Source organism: Phytophthora sojae, assembly GCF_000149755.1.
Source record: "Phytophthora sojae unplaced genomic scaffold PHYSOscaffold_14, whole genome shotgun sequence".
Taxonomy (NCBI): Eukaryota; Oomycota; class Peronosporomycetes; order Peronosporales; family Peronosporaceae; genus Phytophthora; species Phytophthora sojae.
Window position 1 is genome coordinate 1,386,752 of NW_009258128.1, and position 13,140 is coordinate 1,399,891.

Here is a 13,140-nt window from a genome sequence, read left to right on the forward strand (position 1 = left end):
TTTTTGTTGAGGCGCTTCCTGCTACTTCACGTGGGGTGCACCACCCGAACGGCGTCAAATTAGGCCAATCGCCGCTGAAATCGCATCTGATTGGCAGAAAGTCGGTCGGTAGAGTTACTTCACTGTTGGACCACCCGAACGTGCGGCCGCGGGGGCCTCGTGGCCTCAAAAGCTCTCGCGTCTCTCCTGTCGTGCCTGTGGCCATGCTCTCTCGCAGTGTGCGCGCTCTCCGCGCTGGTGCCGCGCAGCTCAGCGCGCGTCCGGCTGCCGCCTCGACCACCGCGGGCTTCCACTCCTCGCGCGCCGCCGGAAGCAGCTTCGTGCAGGTACTGGGAGCCGAGATACATCAATCATTATTTGTGTCATTCCTTGGCCGCTAATTCTGACGCTTAATTCGTTGTGCGTTGCCGCTAATTGCGCGAACCTGCAGCACCGCGACACGGAGGACAACAATGCCGACACGCCCTTCGACTTCACGCCGGAGAACTACGAGCGCGTGCACGCCATCCTGGACCGCTACCCGGAGAACTACAAGACGTCGGCCATCATCCCGCTGCTGGACCTGGCGCAGCGCCAGCACGGCGGCTGGCTGCCACTCGCCGCCATGAACAAGGTGGCGCGCATTGTGGACGCCAAGCCCATCCAGGTGTACGAGGTGGCCACGTTCTACACCATGTTCAACCGCGAGAAGGTGGGCAAGTACTTCATCCAGCTCTGCGGCACCACGCCCTGCATGATCTGCGGCTCGGAGGAGATCAAGAAGACCATCGAGAACCACCTCGGCATCAAGGAAGGAGGTTCGTGATGCAGCTGCAATTGCAATTGCAAGTTGCAGTGATTATCAGACTGACAATTTTTTTATTTTTTATTGCGGCGGTACAGAGACGACGAAGGACGGCCAGTTCACGCTGCGGGAGGTGGAGTGCCTCGGCGCGTGCTCTAACGCCCCTATGGTGCAGATTAACGACGATTTCTACGTGAGTTACCTTCAATTATTGCAGTTGTGGTTGAGGGGCGGAATAATTTCGCTGACGTGGTTGTATATTTTTTTCTTCTTCAGGAAAACTTGACCCCCGAGACGACGCGCGAGCTGCTGGACGCCTGCCAAAAGGATGCCCCGCCTCCGATGAACAAGTGGGGCAGCTTGCCCATGAACGGTCAGCTGTCGTGCGAGGGCCCGCAGGGCAAGACCACGCTTACGTGGGAGAAGACGCCCGGCCCGGGCTTCCGGATGCGCCCGGACGACGAGCTTAAGCCCAAGGTTAACCCCAAGGACATCAAGGACGCCATGCTGTACTAGGCACGTAGCGGCGTGGCTCTGGGATAATTAACAGGGCAGGGAGCGGGTGTTGCCCTTCGACGTAGCACTCACGACCGACCGACAGGTGGACGCATCCATGTATTTTGGCGGATCTTGCTGGGCTCTGCAACGAACGAAGGACCTTCAACGCTCGCACAATAACAGACAAAAAGAATAAACTGTGAATGCTCAAAGACTCGATAGGGTTGACAACGGTACAAGTCAATTGAGAGGTGCTTGGAATCAGCTGCGATGGTAATGTGCCGCCAAAAGAAACGAGCACCGTCGAGACTAGCAAGGTGTTGCTAGCAGCAACACCCCAACGTTGTTCGCCATGCGTGAAGCCAACGCACTAATAGTCAAATGCACGAAGTCTTGATCGGTGTCGGGGTTGTGCACGCCATTTAACTCACACGGTTTGTAAGCTAAGCTTAGCCCACAAACTGAAGCCATTTTACTCAGTATAAGTAGCCTGCCAATTCCATTAACTCTCGCTTCGTTGAAGCTACCGTCTCAAAAATACGTCTTGACCTTGGCGGCAATGTCGTCAACGCGTGCATTCTGCGTGAAGAAGTCGAGGAACTCGCCATCCGGGCCGACAAGATACATCACAATAGAGTGATCCACCAGGTAGTCGTCGTCGTCGTCCTCGTTCTCATCAGCCTTGGAGAAGTACACGCGGTAGGCCTTGGTGATGTCGGCCACTTGGTCGCGCGTGCCCGTGAGCATCTTGAACTTGGGGTGGAAGTCGGCCTTGTAGGCCTGCATCTGCTCGACCGTGTCGCGTCTGGGGTCCACCGTCACGAACAGCGGCACCACCTCAGAACACTTCTCCACCTCGAGCTTGTCCAGCACGTCGCCGATGCGCACCAGCTCATTGGGGCAGATGTCGGGGCAGTGCGTGAAGCCGAAGTACAGCAGCGAGTACTTGCCGCGGAACGACGCGTCCGTCACAGCACGTCTGGTGTCACAGTCCACGAGCGTCCATGGTCCACCCAGCAGTGGCTTGCCCACCGACGTCACCTTGGACGTGGCTGCCAACAGAGCAAGCACATGACGTTAGTGACCACTATTGGCAGTAGCAGAAGATCAGCAACTTTGAGACGCACACTGGGTCTGCAGCCGGTCCTTCTCCGAGTAGTAATAGTACACGACACCGCTGCCCACGACACCCGCGAGTGCAAGGCCGCTCCAAGTCACCGGCTGCAATACAAATTATGTGTCAATCAATTTCTAGACGAAAAACGCAAGTTATTCCGGTTTAGAGGGCGCAGAGCTGCCACGCACCCCGAAGTTGTTGGCCCGCGTGCCCGGCACGGGAGCGTCCGAGAACATGCGGCGCGCAGTCTGCACGCCTGCCGCGGGGCCGCGCCGCAGCGCCTTCGTCGCCAGCATCGCTCGACTCGCCATCTTCTTCTGCTTCGTATCGAGAGTGGCGAGACACGCAGCGATTGTGAGGCCGAAGAGCTACGACGCGCTCATTGGCTGAAAGTCCGGAGCGATTAGAGGCGCTGATTAGAGGACTTCAACTTACTGTCCTCGGCCGATGGACGTCGTCCCCTTCATCTCCACGTTGGCTTGTCAGCTCGATCACTGCACAAGTGAGGCTTGACATAGTTAGCCTTTGAAGTCGGCATGCCGTGCTCCATCGATTTGCAAACACCTCGAGGATGAACAGTCGAGTCGACTGCATAGGGGGCGGAGGCGGCAGTCGCAATTGCTAGGCGGGGGACCAGTGTCATCATACATGTAATTCATGCATGCTACGCCCTCTACTGTAGCGGAGAATCTCCACGGAGGGTCTCTGAGCAAGGCAAAGGCAAGTTGTGCCCCTCGCCATCTATTGGTCAAAACTCCTCACCCCCTGCTGCGGGCCGCGTAGCTCTTCACACCCGCGTGCCATCTCCCCCTGCGCTACGGCGCCATCCCTTCTCGTCCTCTTCAACCCCTCAAGCCGCGCCCAGCAGCTTATGGGACTATGGCAAGCGTGTGCTCGATCGGCAGGACGATTTCCAGCGCTTCGAGAGCAGGGTTGTAAAAGTTGGGTTTATGCTTAATGAAACAATGGAATATTGGCACCCTACGCCAGCATATTTGGGTTTTACAGGTTTTATTTTTGCCTATAATGTAGAGTTACAGTATAAATATTAGGACAAACAGTCCAATAGTTGGCCAAGGATAAATTATTTTATGATTTTGAGACCAAACGAGCCAATCAGCAGCCTATATTGTCGAATTTTATGAAAAATAGAAAACCCACCTACTTTCACCCAATCCCCCAGATAGATTCAATCACCCGCCCAACTTTGTCGAAAAAGGTGGTTTTTTAACAACACTGTACGAGAGCAGTGGCGTGTTCCATCCTGCCAACTCAACGGCCAAGAACTACACGCTCTTCTGCCTGCTGCAGCGCCCCAGCAACACGAAGGTCGACGCGGCGGAATTCCTTCAAGGAGCCCAAGTCGCGGTCGAGCGCGTCTTCAATGGGATGTTCTCGTCGGAGTTGATGGGTCCCCTCTCTGGGAAGAAGAGTGTCAAGCCGGCAATAGCCGACGAGATGGAGGCCATGTTCACGCCGGGGGCCTACCAGACATGGCTCTTACCGAAGCTGTGGACCAACAAAGGCACTCGCATTCGAGGATCCAAGATAAAGACATTCACGGGGGTCCATTTGACTGGAGTGAGCATGAAGCGGATTACGCTGGCGTCCTACAAGATCTCTGACCTACAACAGAGAGCGCTAGGGATGGATTTGGCGAAGTTGCAAAAGGTGGGGCCGCTGGAGAACTATAAGCCGGAGGAACTCATGAAGGAGTTCGACGGCGAGACCATGGCGGAATTCGTTGAAAAGGAGATGTCGGCAATTACCGCCGAGGACAAGGCGACGAAGGTTGAGCGCCTACGACTGAGCGTGGCGTTCAACTTCTTACTCTCCGTTGATGGTGACAGCTCGGAGGAGGCACGTGGAGGAAGCACGCATTCCAATGTGGTGCGCTTTAAGTCCCTGGTGGCCCACCCCGACGAAGTGTACTGCGCGCCAGCTCTCCCAGCTCTTGCAGCTCCCCAAGGACATGAAGGGGTTCGCGCGCGCCAGCTCTCCCAGCTCTTGCAGCTCCCCAAGGACATGAAGGGTTTCAAAAGTCGCCTGGACAGCCGCCGGGACGAGTACCGCCGCTGTCTGGACCGTGGCGCATCATTTCCTGCGAGTATATGCCGCTCATGACGCGCTCGCATGCACCCTTCGCCCCTTCGATAAAGTCCACGAGGTCGATCTCCGTGTCGGCAGGTAGCTTGGCCTTACCAAAGAGTTCAACCGTCTCGGCCGAGACCTCTTTGGTCTCGAATAGACTACGTCGCAGAGAGCTAGGCCGGCAATCGCTGACGAGATGGAGGCCGTCTTCATGCCGATGACCTTCCAGCGTGACTTCATGGACCTGGTGTGGGCTGCTGACCGAGCCGTGCAGAGCGTAGGCGCTCGGATCTCAGGCTCAAAGGTGAAGTTCACTTGAGTGACGTGGAATCGGGCCAGCTCATGCAGATCGATTACACGATCGATCAAACACGCGATGAACTGGCGGCACCGGAATTTGCCAAGTTGCAGAGGCACAAGCGATTGAAGCGCATGGGTGCGGACCAACTCCCTGAGTTCGTCGACCCGAAGTCATTGGAGCAACGCATTGAAAAGGCGATGGAGATGACCCCCGAGGAAGCTACGACGATGGTTGAACGTCTACGACTGAGCGTTACGTTCAACGTTGCTCTCTCAGTGAAGTGCGTTGAGGATGACGGCGAGGAGACTGTGGACGAAGGTGAGAGCACGTTTGTCCTGTGCTTTGAGTCGCTTGCGACGCGCCCCGACGACGTGGACTGGCGAATCCAGAAGATGGAGATGATACACCCAGAGTAGGCTCGATGCAAGGTACCACGTGGAAAAATGGCAATCTACAGCGGCGAGTTTCCCACAGACGTCCGAAAATACAGTACTATATTGAATTGAGTACGAGATCAGACCGTAATAAAAATTACAATTCAGCAAGGAGAAATAATAAAAATTGCCGCAATATAAATATACTGCTCTTCAATTTGAGGCATTTCTACAGAAGAAATAAACCACTTTCTGTGCGTCATATGATTACAGAGTCGTTTAGAAACACTTTTTTGGGTGTTGCTTTAGAAAACTTTGCATGGTGGATGCTTAAACAACCTACCGGTAGTAATACATATATCTGGATCTTGCTATATATCGTTAATCTGGTGTAGTAGATTCCAGGGTTTCACCTTGGTATCACCGCAGTTAAGGGATCGATAGCATGTCGCGGCGGTGACCCATGCCAGCCACAGGTAATGGGTTCACCGCATCATGACCACACAGACACACTTCATAGTGTGTGCACCTGATATGAGGTTACAGACTAAGCATTTTGTATGATCAGCTGCTTCGCGGACCCACTTCGTTTTTTCTCCTACAATTGCCTCAAAAGGCGTACACACTATATCAAAACATAAAGCTCAAGTCCCTAGTGGATTGCCATCCGCTGCCGTCCCCTGATGTGATGTGTTCGGCGGGATTCACTACATCTGGACGTCATTGATGTTCTGACTTGCGTACATATTGGTTTCTAAAGATGTTGATTGCCCATTATGGCTTTTACTGCACCTTAATCGTTGCGTATGTAGACCTAACTATCATTTTATGAGACGACTTCGTTTCAGATTGAGCTGCTTTCACACGCGAATGTTTTGGTGCCTTCTTCTTGGGTTTCTTCGGGTTGGTCGTGTCTCCCGTCGACACAGGAGGGGTCGCAAGCCCAAATTGAATTAAGTGCCGGGGACCCAGACGTTGACCATTCTCGAACGTTTGTTCTCCACCATACTTAAGCCACTCACGCAAAATAGCAAGACGTTCGAGCACACTCGTGCTGGTTGTGGGAAGCAGATCACGGACAATACGATCCAGTAATTGAAAATTATCGTTGATCAGAAACCCAGTGACGTAATTTACTGCCTTCCGAGGTTGTGACGTACCATGCGTCAAGATGGCGGCTAGTCGATAATATGTTCGTGCGGACACCATATTTCCAGGGGTTCGTTGATGCCCATACTGGTCAAACATTACATTTATCGGTTTGCGCCTCTGTATGGCAGGAACAGATACCCGCTCCCCGTCCAACTTGACCGATTTCGTCCCCCAAGACAGAAAGGCAACGTTTTCCATGGAGAGGATGTGGCGGACAGCTTCAGACACAACTGCTGGGTCGAATCTTTGCCTTGTGACTTTACTCACTTCCAGCGCACCTTCATCTAAAAGGATCTGAAAATCTCTGCAACCCGCTAAGTGAGCTTTCCGTCCAAGCAAACTCCATTAACATCGATGCAAATATCTTGGAGGCTCTTCAACGAATATGAACTGCACAGTAGCGCGCGCACACTTCGGTATTCGAGAGAGCCCTTCCGCGTTTTCGCTAATACGTTCGCAGACGTCGTCACCAATGTATCGTTAGCACACGTCACCGGGTTTAACCAGGTCGCAAAGATCTCCAAAAACGCACTAGATGCACTGGTGCCGCACAACGTTTCTGAAATACATTGCAGTAATCGAAACACGAGATTGGACGCCACTGTGCGCTGATATGCTGCATCAGTCGTGCTGGAGTCCGAATCCGTCCAGAATTCCGCTGTTGATCTTGTTTTCTTTGACGGTAGATGCTTTAGAAAGGATTTCATTTCACTTTACGGAAGAGAAAAAACTTGAGGAGTGCTCGAATTGTTGGAAGTGTCCGGCGGACAGGGGTTGGCGTTAATGTCGGCGGACTCACAAACATTCGTTCGACTTGAATCCGATTCGAACGTCGCAAACGCGGGGATTTGAAGGGGCTCGAATTATTATAACTTTGACCTTGCTCGCAACTGTTATCAGCGGTGGCATCGATTTCAGCAGCATGTATCACCTCGCCGTACGACTTTGGGACACTCTCGGCTTCGTTATTACCAGCGACATCGATAAGCAAGTCTCTATCGGCATTTTCCGTCTGCATACCAAAGCTTAGTGAGCGTGACGCCTGTGATTTCCGTTCCGCTGTCGCCACGAACGCTTCAATTGCTACTGGAGTACTAACCCCAATTCGAGGCTCTATTGCGACAGATTTTCCACGCTCGACACGGGGGCTGCATGCGTGTGGCAGGTCGTGCTCGATCACCGAGCCATCACATCTACTCCACTTCAAACCAGTATTATCGGATTCCCCACGTTCATACGCCACACAACACAGCTCACTACCAGTATCATTACCCATATCCCGTAAAATCTGGTGCGAAACCTGCAGCGAAGACCACTCTTCAGCTTTACCTTCTTTTCGTGCGCCGCATGCAGCATCCTTCTGGTGCTGAGGCTTCCGAGATTGTGCATTGCCAGCACTACAAACCACAGCAAAGTCGATAGGACGTCCTGCATAGCATTTGATGTCTGCTACAAGGTTATCACACACGTCTCCTCCCATGTGATCGACGCTGCTCTTCACCGCTTTCTCCGACGAGCACCCCTTTTGAACATCTTGGTCAGCTTGAAAGAGGTCCGAATTCTCGCGTGCTGACTGCTTCCTGCTGTCGGTACATGCTGCAGCAAAGCTTCCTCCACCCCCAGCATTGCGTTCCGTGCGGTTAGCGCCAAAATCATTCGCGCGGGCAGCCCTCTGAACGCGCGATCTGTAGCCAGCGAGTACAGCAGCCTTGATTGAATCCGCTATCAGGTAAGAATAGTGATCTGGACCATTTTTGCGGCGTTCCTGGATCTGTGCTTGGGATGCTCGCCGTGCACGAGCTTCCGCACCAGCTTTGGCGGCATTAGCAATTGCAATTGCCACGTTGACGCCTTTGCTCTGGTAATTACAAAGAGAGAGAAGTAAAGAGTGTGTTCATTAGCTCAAGGTTAGACCTCAAAAAGTATAATTCAGTAAGCTATTAGTGATTGAGATCTTTTAGCGTACCGGATAGTCGGGGTTATTGCAGCTTCGGAGATGCTTTGATCCAGCTGCAGCCGCAGCAGCATCAGCCTGCAAGCTCTCATTTTCCTTGTTACATATTACACCTTGCCCTAGAGACTGCTTGCGCTTTCTGGTGCGCACTAACAGCAAACCATCTTCTTCTTTATCGGTCGCCATTGTGCAGATGCCCAGATGAGGGAGCTGAAAGCAGCGGCGACCGTTCAGTTATGATAAACTTGCAATAAACCTCTGACTACATTCCAGTATGGCGTGCTGATCTTGTGTTTTTTCATTGCACCTGGAGCACAAGCACACTTCTTCCCAAACTTTCTAATTACCTATCCATGACCAACCAGAGCTTGTTGCCAAAGTTTCAGGTCGATCCGAGCCATATTAATAAAAAAGAATTTATGATGTGCACGGAAAAATGTTCCCTGTTCGAGGCGACGCCTGTTAAAGACGATTAGCACTTTATATAATGCTGAGTACAGGAACAGCGAAGCCCATACTTTGATTGTTATCTGGGTTTATAGCCTGATTACAGGCTGTACTTACTAAAAGGCATAGCCTACGAACCAAATAACAGAAACTATGGTAGTGCGATAATGTGATAAAACAACACGTATACAGACTTTACTGACCACACCGTCGATAGCAACATCTACGCCGCCACAGCAAGTAGTAGCTCATGTCAATGCTTATTTCAACTACGTTTACTACAATGGCGACTTTGTAGTCGTAGTAACTAGTTGTGTGTATGTGGACCCGGTTTACAACAGAGTACCGTGCAAAAAGAATGTTTCACCTTGCATCATGCAACTACTTATTGGTACTCTGAAGTAGGTCTAAATGGTGGAGTATTTTACGAACCTGATACCAGAAACGTCGCTCTACTGATAGTACCTTCAACCAAAAAACATGTCACAATCGAAACTAAAAACATATGAAGTAGATTAAAGGATAACCTTTTTTATGGGTCAACCGCTGCGCAGGTCAAATTTGGGTCAACGCTTTTTAACGCTTTTTTGGGTCAAAAATGGAACAACGGAGGTCAACACGCTTTTTTGGTCAACTTTGGGTCAACAATTATCACCCCAAGAGGTTACACGATTAATCATAAATGCAAGAGATTGAAAAAAAAAAATTTAAATTTTAAATATTGTTGGGGATGTGGTGTAAAATTTAGTGTTGTGTAATTGCATGAGTGCTGTGTTCTTGCTAGATATTTGTATTCGGTTGTCGTCGTGTGCGGTTGAAGTTTGAAGTTGTTGTATTTTTGTTGGAAAATATTGTGTGTGGTTGAAGCTCTGGCGTTGTTACATATTTGTTGGTCAATTGTGTTTTTATTGAAGTTTTCATATTGTATTTGTTAGTATGTGGCGTGCGTGTTAGGCTGTTGGCATGTGTATGATACACTGTTGTTAGGTTGTTAATTTGTAAGACCGTAGTGTCGAGCATCGCTATCTCGTCAGTGACACAATTAGCCGCAGAGTTTGTTGTCTCATCGCGGGTGCTATGTTGTCAATAGTAGTGGTTGCTCCAACCAGATCGTAACAGTCATTTTGATTCTTTCAAGTTCTAAGCACCAAGCCCCCCCCCCTTCCCGTCCCCACGACACCCACGCACCATGGCCTCAGGCTACATCTCCGACGAATCGATGTCCAACTCGCTCCTGTCCGATGGATCCGAGCTCAGCGACACCGAGACGGTCCTACTGCTCAGCCAATGCTCGGGCTCGGAACACGAAGAGAGTGATGGTACCCAACTTGAAGTCGCGCCGCCAACCGAAGATGCCCACTCTACTGGCCTCGCCGTCGCCAATTCTGGATCAGGGACTATCCATTATGGTGGCTACTCGTACGCCCAATACCACTTCAACCCTCGAACCGACACCAGGCACTATCGATGCAGCGCCTACCACCGGACAAATTGCAAGGCGAAACTCTACGTGAGTGACCGTGGCGCTGTGGAAGATGGAGAGCACGAGCCCGCTTATGTACGTGGTTTCCGTCGAACCCCGATTGGACCGGCCCTTGGTGTTACCGACCGAAAAGAGGAGATGGTGCTGATGACGGACACAACCCGTATTTGATATGTCACGCTGACTCCATCGGAGGCGTGGCGAACGATCCGGGACCATTTTTACGACAACGTCAACGAAATAGTCCGGGGCGCGACCAAAAAGCAAGTTTTGGGTCGACTCTATCGCACGCGATCGAAGCTTTTTGGGCGAGAGATTTTTAAACGTCTGGAGCGCGAGCCCCTATGCGACGTCAAGGAGAGCGCTGGATTGAAGTTTTTCCAGTTCCATGTGACCTACTACGAAGACGAAGTGCAGCACCGACTGATTGGCTGGGCCCATCCGCGGCTGGTGGATCGTATGAAGCAGCGGCAAAGTTCAGTCTTCACCGACGCAACTTATCGTTGTGTGCCTGCTCCATTCTACCAATTGGTGATTGTGATGCTCTACGATTCAATTTCGGAGCTCTACTTGCCAATTTGGTACGTCCTCACCACCGGGAAAACGGCTCAAGTGTACGACCGCCTGTTTCACAACATTTACGTCGGGGCCAAGCAGAAAATTTTTCCGGCGCATGTTGTGTGCGACTTTGAGTTCAAAATCAAATCTGTCCAGAACCAGTTTCCAGAATCCAGAATTGTGGGATGCCTGTTCCACTTCAAGCAAGCGCTGCGCCGAGAGATGTTGAAGTTGATGATCACGGAAGATGAAGTGGACTTGGCCATGCGGGAGGGCTGCATTGACCGCTTGACAATTATCCGACGTATGGATATTACCCTTCGAGGCGTCCATGATGTCCAATCCATGATTAAGCGCGACTGTGAAGCCAGGGGTATTGGTTACTCCAGGCCCAACTGGAAGAAGTTCTGGAAGTACTTCAAGAAAACTTGGATCAACAAGTTCAAGCCGGAGTGGTGGAACATTAACAGCGTGAGCGAAGACATCGTAAATCGGACCAACAACCCGCTTGAACGCTATAACCGCACTCTAATTTCGGTGTTCAATGGTGGGCACCCAGACATCACGCGCTTCATCAGTGTCATCGAGGAGCAAAGTCGCGAGAACGTGCGCCTGTTGGATGACATCTCCAACCGCAGAGCCCGTGCCCCCAATCATGCCGCCCCCCAACGCGCTCCAGGCTTCGAGTCTGACTCAGATTGTGATTCAATTAGGTCTATGTCACCCGAATATTAGGAGCCACAGATTCTGCATATTTGAATTTAGTGTAATCAACAGATTCTGCAACCTCTAAATTCAGATAATACACCTGCCTAAAAATTTAGGACTACATTTTGTACTATTATAAAATTTGGCTTGGTCTCAGTAAACTACAATATTGGCCCAAATTTTAATAAAGTAGATCGCTCTAGCCAACCGAGAACGTTTGTGGCCAGGGAATGATCCCATTTACCGTCCGCCAAACGACTTAATGACCAAATTATCACGGTGGGTTATTACTCGAGAGAATCCAGTCAGCCTGATCCATAGGAGACTCACTCTCACTTAGTGAGAGTGAGTGAGAGTGTGACGGACGACCCAAATCCTTGGTTATGTCTCAGATCTGACGGAGGATTTCCACATGACACTTACCTCAAGCATCGAGCTCCTCTACAGGGGTGGGATTTGAACCAACGCCATCTGATAGACACCTGCCTACATGTATCTAGGTGCACGCCCTATGGGCATACTAAAATTTTACTGCAAAACAGTTGATACTTATACACATATCTGTATAAACAAATAGTATTATTTTTTAATATATATAGATTATGGGAGGTACAAGTACTATATTAACATGTCCAGCGGCTATGGGTCAAACATGGTCAAAAATGGAACAATTTTAACCCAAAAAAGGCGTTGACCCAAATTTGACCTGCGCAGCGGTTGACCCATAAAGAATCGCTCCTTCCTCAGGAGCGATTCCTTCCTAAGGAGCCATTCTTGAGGTAAGTGTCATGTGGAAATCCTCCGTCAGATCTGAGACATAACCAAGGATTTGGGTCGTCCGTCACACTCTCACTCACTCTCACTAAGTGAGAGTGAGTCTCCTATGGATCAGGCTGACTGGATTCTCTCGAGTAATAACCCACCGTGATAATTTGGTCATTAAGTCGTTTGGCGGACGGTAAATGGGATCATTCCCTGGCCACAAACGTTCTCGGTTGGCTAGAGCGATCTACTTTATTAAAATTTGGGCCAATATTGTAGTTTACTGAGACCAAGCCAAATTTTATAATAGTACAAAATGTAGTCCTAAATTTTTAGGCAGGTGTATTATCTGAATTTAGAGGTTGCAGAATCTGTTGATTACACTAAATTCAAATATGCAGAATCTGTGGCTCCTAATATTCGGGTGACATAGACCTAATTGAATCACAATCTGAGTCAGACTCGAAGCCTGGAGCGCGTTGGGGGGCGGCATGATTGGGGGCACGGGCTCTGCGGTTGGAGATGTCATCCAACAGGCGCACGTTCTCGCGACTTTGCTCCTCGATGACACTGATGAAGCGCGTGATGTCTGGGTGCCCACCATTGAACACCGAAATTAGAGTGCGGTTATAGCGTTCAAGCGGGTTGTTGGTCCGATTTACGATGTCTTCGCTCACGCTGTTAATGTTCCACCACTCCGGCTTGAACTTGTTGATCCAAGTTTTCTTGAAGTACTTCCAGAACTTCTTCCAGTTGGGCCTGGAGTAACCAATACCCCTGGCTTCACAGTCGCGCTTAATCATGGATTGGACATCATGGACGCCTCGAAGGGTAATATCCATACGTCGGATAATTGTCAAGCGGTCAATGCAGCCCTCCCGCATGGCCAAGTCCACTTCATCTTCCGTGAT

At 50.6% G+C, this 13,140-nt stretch overlaps 6 protein-coding genes across 6 annotated transcripts; 3 read left to right on the forward strand and 3 right to left on the reverse strand.

The window, feature by feature from the left end:
* Positions 1-196: 196 nt before the first annotated feature.
* On the forward strand, positions 197-1,300 carry PHYSODRAFT_566176 (hypothetical protein; the record flags this gene model as incomplete). Its single annotated transcript, XM_009540118.1, has 4 exons — positions 197-326; positions 431-797; positions 883-977; positions 1,061-1,300. Exons 1-4 carry the CDS (start codon positions 204-206, stop codon positions 1,298-1,300), a joined length of 825 nt encoding a protein of 274 aa, XP_009538413.1. The 5' UTR covers positions 197-203.
* Positions 1,301-1,813: 513 nt separating this feature from the next.
* Positions 1,814-2,915, reverse strand: PHYSODRAFT_362456 (hypothetical protein; the record flags this gene model as incomplete). Its single annotated transcript, XM_009540119.1, has 4 exons — positions 1,814-2,334; positions 2,410-2,503; positions 2,588-2,767; positions 2,835-2,915. The coding sequence occupies 4 exons, from the start codon at positions 2,913-2,915 to the stop codon at positions 1,814-1,816; spliced, it is 876 nt and encodes a 291-aa protein (XP_009538414.1).
* A 723-nt stretch (positions 2,916-3,638) lies between these two features.
* Positions 3,639-5,207, forward strand: PHYSODRAFT_531132 (hypothetical protein; the record flags this gene model as incomplete). The annotated part of the gene is made up of 2 exons (XM_009540120.1): positions 3,639-4,070; positions 4,971-5,207. Coding segments are annotated over 2 exons (669 nt in total), but the record flags the coding sequence as incomplete, so codon positions are not given.
* Positions 5,208-7,935: 2,728 nt separating this feature from the next.
* PHYSODRAFT_289150 (hypothetical protein) lies at positions 7,936-8,496 on the reverse strand (the record flags this gene model as incomplete). The annotated part of the gene is made up of 2 exons (XM_009540121.1): positions 8,284-8,496; positions 7,936-8,175 (listed from the first exon to the last, which is right to left on the reverse strand). Coding segments are annotated over exons 1-2 (307 nt in total), but the record flags the coding sequence as incomplete, so codon positions are not given.
* A 1,879-nt stretch (positions 8,497-10,375) lies between these two features.
* On the forward strand, positions 10,376-11,494 carry PHYSODRAFT_531606 (hypothetical protein; the record flags this gene model as incomplete). The annotated part of the gene is made up of 2 exons (XM_009540122.1): positions 10,376-10,813; positions 10,856-11,494. Coding segments are annotated over 2 exons (1,077 nt in total), but the record flags the coding sequence as incomplete, so codon positions are not given.
* Positions 11,495-12,717: 1,223 nt separating this feature from the next.
* PHYSODRAFT_404894 (hypothetical protein) lies at positions 12,718-13,140 on the reverse strand (the record flags this gene model as incomplete). The annotated part of the gene is made up of 1 exon (XM_009540123.1): positions 12,718-13,140. A coding segment is annotated over one exon (423 nt), but the record flags the coding sequence as incomplete, so codon positions are not given.